The following is a 12,035-nucleotide window of genomic DNA, read 5'->3' as shown; positions in this document are numbered from 1 at the left end:
GTTAGTCTCTGCCCACACCTGGGTCTCCTGGTTTCTGTTTCTCTCTTTTCTCTCCACGGTCTCTCCCCTCTCCTCTGTCGCTGCCACTCCCCACCTCTCCCTCTCCGCAGCACCCTCCAACCCTTGCTCTCCCTCCTCTCTCTCTCCTTCCCTATCTGTCTTCCCCAGCCAAGGCTCTGCCTTTCCTTTAGGGTTTGCTGAGTAACCTCTGGGCCAAGAATAGGGCTTACTGGGGCTGGGTGGGGAGGGAGACTGGGGAGGAGGAGGAGGAGGGAAGGGGGCCCTAGGAAGGGGTTTCCTCTGCCTTTCTCACCAGGCTCTTTTCTCACTATTTTCACCGCTCCACTACAGGAGGCTGACAGCAGTTGTCCCAGTTGATCCAGGGGTTCATGGCTTGTTCTCTCAATCCCAACCCCAAATTTTCCTAAACTAGAAAACACCTTGGCTGGGTGCAGTGGCTCATGCCTGTAATCCCAGCACTTTGGGAGGCCAAGGCCAGTGGATCACCTGAGGTCAGGAGTTTGAGACCAGCCCTGCCAATTTGGTGAAACCCATCCCTACTAAAAATACAAAAATTAGCTGGGCAGAGTGGCAGGCACCTGTAATCCCAGCTACTCAGGAGACTGAGGCAGGAGAATCGCTTGAACCAGGAGGGAGAGGTTGCAGTGAGCCGAGATCATGCCACTGCACTCCAGCCTGAGCCACAGAGTGAGACTCCGTCTCAAAAAAGAAGCAGAAAGCAGAAGAAGAAAGAAAGAAGGAAGGAAGAAGAAGAAGAAGAAGAAGAAGAAGAAGAAGAAGAAGAAGAAGAAAACACCCTAATTCCTTTTCTCCCCACTGCAGCTATTTCTACCCAGAATGAACTTCACTTTCCCTAACCAGCTGGGGAAGGGAGTTAAGGGTGAGACTAATAATAAAAGAAGTAGAAGAATCACTTAGGGGTTAAGAGCCCAGTCTCTAGCCTCTCAACATATTGGGAGGCTGAGGTGGGAGGAGTTCCAGCCTGCAGTGAGCCATGGTTGCGCTACTGAACTTCAGCCTGGGGGACAGACTGAGACCCTGTCTTGGGGCGGAGGGGAAGGGCACAGTTTCTGGAACCAGACAGCTTGAGTTCGAATCCTAGTCTGCAGCTTCCTAGCTATGTGGCCTCGGAGCAAATTACTTAATCTCTGTGCCTCAGTTTCTCCATCTATTAAATGGGTATAATAATAGTATAAGATTGTGAGGTTTAGGCTGGGTGTGGTGGCTCACGCCTGTAATCCAAGCACTTTGGAGGCTAAGGCAGGCAGATCACCTGAGGTCGGGAGTTCAAGACCAGCCTGACCAACATTGGTGAAACCTCGTCTTAAAAAATAAATAAATAGGCCGGGTGCGGTGGCTCAAGCCTGTAATCCCAGCACTTTGGGAGGCCGAGGTGGGTGGATCACAAGGTCAAGAGATCGAGACCATCCTGGTCAACATAGTGAAACCCCGTCTCTACTGAGAATACAAAAAATTAGCTGGGCATGGTGGCGTGTGCCTGTAATCCCAGCTACTCAGGAGGCTGAGGCAGAAGAATTGCCTGAACCCAGGAGGCAGAGGTTGCGGTGAGCCGATGTCGCGCCATTGCACTCCAGCCTGGGTAACAAGAGCGAAACTCCGGCTCAAAAAAATAAATAATTAATTAATTTTTTAAAAAGATTGTGAGGTTTAAATGTCTTCAACTTTGTAAAGTGTTTTAAATAGCATCTGGCAAATAGTTCTTTTTTTGTTGTTTATTTATGTATCTTTTAAAGATGAGGTTTCTCCATGTTGACCAGGCTGGTCTCAAACTCCTGACCTCAGGTATCCATCCGTCTCAGCCTCCCAAAGTGCTGGGATTACAGGCATGAGCCCCCGCACCTGGTCAGCGCTCTGAAACAAACACGTGATTGAGTGTATGCAGCGTATGAGACTTGGTACCACACGGCTTCACCTGGGTTATCTAATTTCCCACTATAATCCAGGAATGGGTTCTAGAGTCACTCTGTCCTGTCTTACAGATGAGCACCGGGTTCAGAGAGAGGAATTCACTTGCCCAAGGTTACACAGCACTTCGATTAGGAGAGTCTGGGTGGGAATGCAGGGAGCTTAATGTTATTGCTGTTTTTCAAAGAATAACAGGAAACTGACATTCAGAAAGAGGGTGTGAACTGCCCAAGGTCACACAGCTGAGAGGCAGCTGAGGTGTTATCTGACTCCAAAGCCTTAATCCTTACTCTGCATTTTAGGGGTGCTTGCAATTTGGGGCTCTCAGTCCCAGGAAGGCCTAAGCAAACAGACTGCTCACCTTGGTACCAGCCTTAGTTGAGATAGATGATGCTACTTGAGAGAGGAGTGTGGTTAGGACCCATTTTACAGAGGAGGAAAACCTGGGGGAGAAGTCACTCCCCCAAGATCACACGGCTAAAAAGTATCAGAGTCATTTGGGCATCGTGGCTCACCCCTGTAATCCCAGCACTTTGGGAGGCTGAGGCAGGCAGGTCACTTGAGGTCAGGAGTTCAAGACCAGCCTGGCCAACATGGTGAAACCCCGTCTCTACTACAAATACAAAAATTAGCTGGGCATGGCGGCAGGTGCCTGTAATTCCCGCTACTTGGGAGGCTGAGGCAGGAGAATCTCTTGAACCTGGGAGGCAGAGGTTGCAGTGAGCCAAGATCATGCCATTGCACTACAGCCTGGGCAACAAAAGCTCAGTTTTTTTATGACAATGTATACAGATCCAGAATTTGAGCACTTCTCCCCATTTCCTCTGCCCATCCTCGTTCATCTCTTGCCTAAACCATTACAGTAGCCTCTTGTACTGGTCCCCTGCATCCGCCCTTGCCCTCTAAGGCAAGGGTCCCCAATCCCCAGGCTGAGGACCAGTACCAGCCTGTGGCCTGTTAGGAACTGGGCCACACAGCAAGAGATAGGCTGTGGGCAAGTGAGCATTACCGCCTGAGCTCCACCTCCAGTTAGATCAGCGGTGGCATTAGATTCTCAAAGGAGACAAACCCTATGAGACTGACTCCACCCCAGAGCTGTCAGCTCCAAAACTCCTAGACTTGGGACCACCAGCTCCCCTCACTTCTGCCAAACCCCTGATCGCCTCTCTGCATTTCTCCCTGCTAGACATCTATGACAAGTTCAAGCACAGCACACACAGCATATATATGTTCTTCAACACATCAGAGCTCCGAGAAGCAGTACCTGAACCCGCGTTGCTCTCCCGGGCAGAGCTGCGTCTGCTGAGGCTCAAGTTAACGGCGGAGCAGCACGTGGAGCTGTACCAGGTGAGGACGTGAGCCCGAGGGGCGGTCTCCTGCTGAAGAGTGTGAGCTGTACCAGGTGAGGACGTGAGCCCGAGGGGCGGTCTCCTGCTGAAGAGCTCGAGCTGTGACCAGCTGGGCAGCTGTGGGGCTGCTGGCTATAAGGTCTGCCTAGATGGTCCCGGAGGGAAAGAGGAAATGCAAACCATGCAATCCTAGGACTCTTTATTTCTTCATTGCTTTCCTTTTTTTTGAGACGGAGCCTTGGTCGGTTGCCCAGGTTGTAGTGCAGTGGCACGATCTCCGGTCACTGCAACCTCCGCCTCCCACGTTAAAGTGATTCTCCTGTCTCAGCCACCTGAGCAGCTGGGATTACAGGAATATACCACCATGCTGGGCTAATTTTTGTATTTTTAGTAGCGACGGAGTGTGTGTGTGTGTGTGTGTGTGTGTGTGTGTGTGTGTGACAAAGTCTTGCTCTGTAACCAGACTGGAGCGCAGTGGCACAATCTTGGCCCACTGCAACCTCTGCCTCCTGTATTCAAGCAGCTGGGACTAGAGGCGTGTGCCACCACGCCCAGCTAATTTTTTGTATTTTAGTAGAGATGTGGTTTCACCATGTTGGCCAGGCTGGTCTCGATCTCCTGACTTCAAGATCCACCTGCCTCGGCCTCCCCAAGTACTGGGATTACAGGCATGAGCCACCATGCCCGGCCAACTCTTGGGTTTATAGAACATTAGTCTTTTTTTTTTTTGAGACCAGGATGGTCTCCATCTCTTGACCTCGTGATCCACCCGCCTCGGCCTCCCAAAGTGCTGGGATTACAGGCTTGAGCCACCGTGCCCGGCCTAGAACATTAGTCTTCTAAAGCTTCTCAGGCTCGTTCAATATGGAAATCTTGGGATAAGTTACTGACTTAGAATTCAGGGTGTCAAATTTGCAGAGTTGTATGCTCAGCAAACCCCAGAATGTTAGTAGCAGAATTTTATTTTATTTATTATTATTATTTTGAGATGAAGTCTCACTCTGTTACCCATGCTGGAATGCAGTGGTGTGATCTTGGCTCACTGCAACCTCTGTCTTCCAGGCTCAAGCAATTCTCCTGCCTCAGCTTCCCAAACAGTGACTACAGGTGTGTGCCACCATACCCAGCTAATTTTTGTATTTTTAGTAGAGACGGGTTTTCACCATGTTGGCCAGGCTGGTCTCGAACTCCTGACCTCGTAATCAGCTCGCCTCAACAGCCCAAAATGCTGGGATTACAGGTGTGAGCCGCCGCGCCTGGCCCTCCATCTCAACTCTCACAGGTGCTGTGGGGGAGGATGGGTGCTGCAGGGTGGCACAATGTGGATGTCTGAGAGGGTAGGTGGTGCCTGGGAACTGTCTGGGAGCCAGTCTGGGGGAGCAGATGGGATGAAGGGTTTATGTGGGGGCATGGCAGCATCTACCACTGTCTCTCTCCCACCTTCATCATCCTCTAGAAATACAGCAACAATTCCTGGCGATACCTCAGCAACCGGCTACTGGCTCCCAGCGACTCGACGGAGTGGTTGTCTTTCGATGTCACTGGAGTTGTGCGACAGTGGCTGACCCACAGAGGTGAGGCTCGCTCATGTGTCCCACCTGTTTCTCAATGGGGTTCACCCCATTGTTTGTCCTGGGGTCACTTTGCCTAGGACCCCTGTCCGTCCTGGTGCGAAGGGGCTGAGACCTGGCTCCCCTCTATGTCGTGGAAACCTGAGTGACTGGCTAATCCATTTCCTGAGCATCTCTCTGCCCTGCCCTGTGATGGGCGATGCCAAGGACACAGCAATGACTAAAACAGCCCCATCGTTGCCCTCACAGAGCTCATTCAGTGGGTAGGTGGGGAACAGACTTGTAAGGCAGTGATGACCCAGAGTAGGTGGAGCTGGGATGAAGAGCCCAAAGGAGGTGCCTGACCCAGCCTGCAATCAGGGAGGGCTTCCTGGACGAGGGGCTCCTGAGCTGATATTGTAGGGATGAGTAGAACAGTCAGGAAAAGGAGGGTCGTGAGAGTATTCTGGGGCTGGGCATGGTGGCTCACACCTGTAATCCCAGCACTTTGGAAGGCCAACGAGGATGGATCGCTGGAGATCAGAAGCTTGAGAGCAGCCTGGGAAACGCGGCATAACCCAGTCTCTACAAAAATACGCCATCCCTGCTGGTGCGCACCTGTAGTCCCGGCTGCTTGGGAGACTGAGGTAGAGAATCACTCGAGCCTGGGAGGTCGAGGCTGCAGTGAGCTATAAGCGCACTACTGCAATCCAGACTACATGACAGAGTGAGATCCCATCTCAAAAAAAAAAAAAAGTATTCCATGCAACGGGAACAGCCTGTGCAAAGGCCCGGAGGCCAGGGAGAGCCTAACTCATGTGATCTGTCCAGGAGATGACTGTGTCTGCCCTGTTCCTGGCAGGGTCCATGATGCCCATCTCTCTCTCCCTCACCTCCCTCTCATTTATGCTTTTATTCAATAATTGCCCACAGGTTCCTGCAGTGTGCCTGGCCCTGTGCTGGGTGGCATGGGGACCAGAGTGGCAACCAAGACAGCCCTCAGTTCTGCCTTCATGGGATCCATAGTCACTTCTAGACATCTAAGAGATCTTGTCAAGGCCCCACCACGAAGTAATGACCTAGAATGATCAAAGATGGGACAGGGAGGCATCCAAGAAGAGGACACCCTAAGTGCTGCTGGGAGCTCAGAAAAGGCACCTGGACCCACCTGGGGAGTCTAGGAGGGCTTACTGGGTGAGGGTGACTGTGTGGGGACTCACAGGATAAGCAGTAGTTTGGCCACATGAAAAAGTAGGCATGGCCAGGCTCAGTGGGTCACGCCCATAATCCCCGCACTTTGCAGGAGCTGAGGCAGGTGGATCGCCTGAAGTCAGGAGTTCGCACCAGCCTGACCAACATGGTGAAACCCCGTCTCTACTAAACATACAAAGTTAGCCAGCATGGTGGCACATGCCTATAATCCCAGCTACTTGGGAGGCTGAGGCAGAATTGCTTGAACCTGGGAGGCAGAGGTTGCAGTGAGCTAAGATCGCACCATTGCGCTCCAGCCTGTGCAACAAGAGCGAAACTCCGCCTGAAAAAAAAAAAAATTGGGATCAGGGAGCAGGAAGGCACCAGGAAGAATGTTCTGGGCTATTCCACAGAGGCCTAGAAGGAGCTCATCTGTTTTGGTCAATGCTGAGTCCAGGCACACAGCACAGGCTCTGGCACATTGTAGGAGCTTAGAAAGCATCATCCACTCATTCATTCAGGAGACTAATGCTGGCCGGGTGTGCTGGCTCACACCTATAATCCCGGCACTTTGGGAGGCCAAGGTGGGGGGATTGTTTGAGCCCAGCCTGAGCAACATTGTGAGACCCCTGTCTCTACAGAAAATTTAAAAATTAGCTGTGTAAGCCGGGTGCGGTGGCTCACGCCTGTAATCCCAGCACTTTGGGAGGCCGAGGCAGGTGGATCACGAGGTCAAGAGATTGAGACCATCCTGGTCAACATGGTGAAACACCATCTCTACTAAAAATACAAAAAATTAGCTGGGCATGGTGGCGCGTGCCTGTAATCCCAGCTACTCGGGAGGCTGAGGCAGGAGAATTGCCTGAACCCAGGAGGCGGAGGTTGCGGTGGGCCGAGATTGCGCCATTGCTCTCCAGCCTGGGTAACAAGAGCGAAACTCCATCCCCCCCCCCAAAAAAAAGCTGTGTAGGTTGGGTGCGGTGGCTAACGCCTATAATCCCAGCACTTTGGGAGGCTGAGGCTAGCAGATCACCTGAGGTCAGGAGTTCCAGACCAGTCTGGCTAACATGGTGAAACCTCATCTCTACTAAAAGTACAAAAAATTAGCTAGGCATGGTGTCGTGTGCCTGTAATCCCAGTTACTTGGGAGACTGAGGCAGGAGAATTGCTTGAACCTGGGAGGCAGAGGTTGTAGTGAGCCGAGATCGTGCCACAGCACTCCAGCCTGGGCAACAGAGCCAGACTCTGTCTCAAAAAAAAAAAAAAAATTAGTCTTGCATGGTGGCACAGGCCTGGCTACTTGGGAGGCTGAGGTGGGAGGATTGCTTGGGCCTGGGAGGTTGAGGCTGCAAGACCTTGTCTCAAATAAATAAATAAATAAATGAAGCAAGAGAGCTGCAGAGAGGACAGAGCAGGGTGGGCAGGGGAGGCAGGAAGGAACCCCCTGGGGTTTGCTCCTTCGTTCCTCTTCCTCCAGGGACTGGGTGAGCTACACCCACAGACTGGCTTCCCTCTTCCCACTGCTACAGGGGAAATTGAAGGCTTTCGCCTTAGCGCCCACTGCTCCTGTGACAGCCAAGTTAACACACTGCAAGTGGACATCAACGGTAAGACCCACTTCCCTGGCCATGCCCAGCTGTGATCTGTGTGCATGTGTGTGTCCTCATCTGCCCCACGCCCCACCCGTCTGTCCCTCTGAGATGTCTGTATATGTCCCCTATCCTCTGACTCCCACACCAAAGCAGGATTCTCTACTGGCCGCCGAGGTGACCTGGCCACCATTCACGGCATGAACCGGCCTTTCCTGCTTCTCATGGCCACGCCGCTGGAGAGAGCCCAGCATCTGCAAAGCTCCCGGCACCGCAGAGCCCTGGACACCAACTACTGCTTCAGGTGAACCTTGCAGCCTGGATAGAGGCCTTCTAGGCTGCGGGCATGACTGCCATCTGCTGACCTGGTGCTCCAGGTTGGACACCTGGCTGATGCTGTGCTTGGGCTGAGCGTCTTTCTCCTAAAGGGAGGGCTAGAGCTGAAGCTTGAAGGGCTTAGGGGATGGGGTCTAGGGTGTAAGAACCGGGAGTCTTTTGCCGGGCTTTGGGAGGCTGTAATCCCAACACTTTGGGAGGCCGAGACAGGCGGATCACCTGAGGTGGGGAGTTTGAGACCAGCCTGGACAACATGGTGAAACCCCGTCTCTACTAAAATACAGAAATTAGCCAGGCATGGTGGCGGGCGCTTGTAATCCCAGTTACTTGGGAGGCTGAGGCAGGAGAATCACTTGAATCTGGGAGGCAGAGGTTGCAGTGAGCCGAGATCGCACCACCGCACTCCAGCCTGGGCGACAGAGTGGGGACTGTCTCAAAAAACAAAAAACAAACAAATAGTTGGAGTCTTGGAATGTTGGGATCAGGTTGCTTTCTTGCTGGAGTGTTGGAATCACAGAACCTTAGGAAGCTGAACTCTGAGAATGGTGGAATAAAGTTGGAAGGTCACCATCTTGGATCCCTAATTTGTTAGTAGGTTGAGGGTCTAGAATGCTAGAACTTGGTGTTAATTACTGAAATGGAGAATGTTGGACTGAAGGAAAGATGAAACACTGGGATCCTATAATTTGGGGGTGCAGAATGAGAAGATGGCCCATGTGGAATTCCTACACCATTCCTCATGTGCATCCCAGTGTGGGCAGACTGGAATCTTTGAATATTGGGCTCACATTGGTAGAATTCTGTTTTAAAATATTCACACCCACAAATGTAGGAGCTGGAGAAAGCCAGAATATTGGTATTCCAGCATGCTGTGACTCAGTGCTGGAATGTTAGAATCTTAGAATGCTGGGAATTTATGAATAGAAAGTGGCAGCAGGCCGGGTGGCTCATGCCTGTAATCCCAGCACTTTCGGAGGCCAAGGTGGGCAGATCACCTGAGGTCAGGAGTTCAAGACCACCCCTGGCCAACATGGTGAACTCCCATCTCTATTAAAAATACAGAAATTAGCCGGGCATGGTGGTGGGTACCTATAATCTTAGCTACTCAGCTGGAATTACAGCTACCCAGGTACTCAGGCTAAGGTAGGAGAATCGCTTGAACCTGAGAGGCAGAGGTTTCACTGAGCTGAGATTGCGCCACCTCAAAAAAAAAAAAAAAAAAGGAAAGGCCGGGTGTGGTGGCTCAAGCCTGTAGTCCCAGCACTTTGGGAGGCCGAGGTGGGTGGTGGATCACGAGGTCGGCAGATCGAGACCATCCTGGTCAACATGGTGAAACCCCGTCTCTACTAAAAACTACAAAAAATTAGCTGGGCACGGTGGCGTGTGCCTGTATTCCCAGCTACTCAGGAGCCTGAGGCAGGAGAATTGCCTGAACCCAGGAGGCGGAGGTTGCGGTGAGCCAAGATCGCGCCATTGCACTCCAGCCTGGGTAACAAGAGAGAAACTCCATCTCAAAAAAAAAAAAAAAAAAAAAAAAGGAAAGTGTTAGCTTGATCCTCTTGAGTGATGGGCTCGGAACTGTGGAATGTCGGGATGCGGTACTGGCATACTGGAAGTCAGGAATGCCAAGATCCTCAAAGTTTGGAAAGTAGGAATCCTGGAGAGTTGAAAATGCTGTCAGCATGTTAGCATCGGAAGATGCTGGAATACTAACCGTGCACTCTAAGAAAGCTGAAATGTTGGATTCCTAGAAAGTTGAAACGGAGAGTTAGAATGTGGTAAAATGGAAGTGATCATCTGACCTCATTCCTCCCCTGCTTAAAATACTTTGGTGGTGTCTTGGGCTTTGTCACCTGCTTTTCCTCTGCCGGAAAATCAGCCCTGCTCCCAGACTCCTTCCCTATCAGATTTTAGCGCCATCAGCCCAGCAACCCTGTGAAGGAGCAAACTGAGGTCTCGAGTGCCAACAGCAGCTGACATGACATAGGAGCCAGCCAGCCATGTGAGCCTCCGTAGGGTGGACACAACGTTGCCTAGGAAGTCTTGCCAAAAAGTGAAACCTGAAGGCCGGGTGCGGCGGCTCATGCCCGTAATCCCAGCACTTTGGGAGGCTGAGGCAGGCAGATCGCTTGAGCTCAGGAGTTCCAGGAGTTCCAAGCCAGCCTGTGCAACATGGTAAAACCCTGTCTCTCCACAAAAAATACCAAAAAACTAGCTGGGCTGGGTGGTGTGTGCCTGTAGTCCCAGCTACTTGGGAGGCTGAGGCAGGAGTGCTTGAGCCCAGGAGGTTGTGGCTGCAGTGAGCTGGGATCACACCATTGCACTTCAGAACAGAGCGAGACCCTGTCTATGAAAAAAAAAGGCAACTCCGATCAGGACTGTAGATCCCAACAGTTTTATAGAAAGACAGGAACAGAGGAAATGTTAAGCAACAGGGTTTCACCAGCCTCAGCCTCCCAAAATGCTGGGATTATAGGCATGAGCCACCACTCCCGGCCTATGTCCTGTATTTTTGGTGTTTTTTTTTTTTTTTTTTTTTGAGAAGTTTCACTCTTGTCACCCAGTCTGGAGTGCAATGGCAAAATCTCGGCTCACTGCAGCCTCTGCCTCCCGTGTTCAAGCAATTCTCCTGCCTCAGCCTCATAAGTAGCTGGGATTACAGGCACACACTACCACACCTGGCTAATTTTTGTATTCTTAGTAGAGATGGGGTTTCACCATGTTGGCCAGGCTGATCCTGAACTCCTAACCTCAGGTGATCTGATTGCCTCAGCCTCACAAAGTGCTGGAATTACAGGCATGAGCCACCACTCCTGGCCTATATCCTGTATTTTAAAAATAAGATAGAGAAAAGAAAACGTACTTAAGACAATCATAAGGAAGAGGAAATATATTTTCCACCCATTGAGCAGAAGTGGCTTATCGCAAAGGTCTTCACGTTGAGTAGGCTGAGGAGGAGGAGGAGGAAGAACGGTTGGTCTTGCTATCTCGGGTGGCAGAGGCAGAAGAAAAACTCGCTGTAAGCGGTGTATTTTGTAAGTGGACCACGTAGTTCATGCCCATGTTGTTCAAGGGTCAGTCTATATATAGTTAACCCTGAATATATATACAAAGAGAGAGAGGTGATTCTGTGGATTTTGAAAAAGTCCTAAGAGAGGCCAGGCATGGTGGCCCACGCCTGTAATCCCAGCGCTTTAGGAGGCTGAGGCGAGTGGATCACTTGGGGTCAGGAGTTCGAGACCAGGCTGGACAACATGGTGAAACCCTCTCTGTACTAAAAATACAAAAATGTGGCTGGGCACAGTGGCTCAAGCCTGTAATCCCAGGACTTTGGGAGGCTGAGGTGTGTGGATCACCTGAGGTCAGGAGTTTGGGACCAGCCTGGACAACACGGTGAAACCCTGCCTCTACTAAAAATACAAAAATTACCTGGGCGTGGTAGCGCGTACCTGTAGTCCCCACTGTTTGGGAGGCTAAGGCAGGAAAATCGCTTGAACCAGGAGGTTGCAGTGAGCAGTGAGCCAAGACTGCACACCACTGCCCTCCAGCCCGGAAGATAGAGCAAGACCCTGTCTCGAAAGAAAAAAAAGAGAGATAATACGGTATTAGTGGATGGGGTAGAGATGCAATGGAAATTGGCCGTGAGTTGATCATTGTTGAAGCTGCTTTTGTGTATGTTTGAAACTTTCCAGCTGGGTAGAGTGGCTCACGCCTGTAATCCCAGCACTTTGGAAGGCCGAGGTGGGTGGATCACTTAAGATCAGGAGTTCGAGACCAGCCTGGCCAACATGGCGAAACCCCATCTCCACTAAAAATACAAAAAATTTTAGTTGGGTGTGGTGGTGCGCACCTGTAATCCCAGTTACTCAGGATGCTGAGCCAGGAGAATTGCTTGAACTTGGGAGGTGGTGGTTGCTGTGAGCCAAGGTTGCACCACTGCACTCCACCTGGGTGACAGAGCAAGATCCTGTCTCAAAAAAAGTGTGTATATATATATATATACATATACATTATATATATATACACATACATTATATATATATACACATATACATATATATACCTGATTGAAC

The 12,035-nt window shown here is 51.0% G+C and overlaps 1 protein-coding gene across 3 annotated transcripts in view; it reads left to right on the top strand.

Annotated features, from left to right (window-relative positions):
• TGFB1 (transforming growth factor beta 1) overlaps nucleotides 1–12,035 on the top strand; it is a 40,845-nt gene that overhangs the window by 2,818 nt on the left and 25,992 nt on the right. For 2 of the 3 annotated variants that reach the window (XM_054249552.2, XM_008988065.4), the window contains exons 2-5: nucleotides 3,134–3,294; nucleotides 4,753–4,870; nucleotides 7,567–7,644; nucleotides 7,780–7,930. In XM_054249552.2, coding sequence (XP_054105527.1) covers nucleotides 3,134–3,294; nucleotides 4,753–4,870; nucleotides 7,567–7,644; nucleotides 7,780–7,930 — 508 coding nt within the window. The remainder of the gene's footprint in view (nucleotides 1–3,133; nucleotides 3,295–4,752; nucleotides 4,871–7,566; nucleotides 7,645–7,779; nucleotides 7,931–12,035) is intronic. The other variant, XM_002762160.6, reaches the window with a different exon arrangement.

Source organism: Callithrix jacchus, chromosome 22 (assembly GCF_049354715.1).
Source record: "Callithrix jacchus isolate 240 chromosome 22, calJac240_pri, whole genome shotgun sequence".
Classification (NCBI taxonomy): domain Eukaryota; kingdom Metazoa; phylum Chordata; class Mammalia; order Primates; family Cebidae; genus Callithrix; species Callithrix jacchus.
This window is presented reverse-complemented; position numbering and strand designations above follow the sequence as displayed.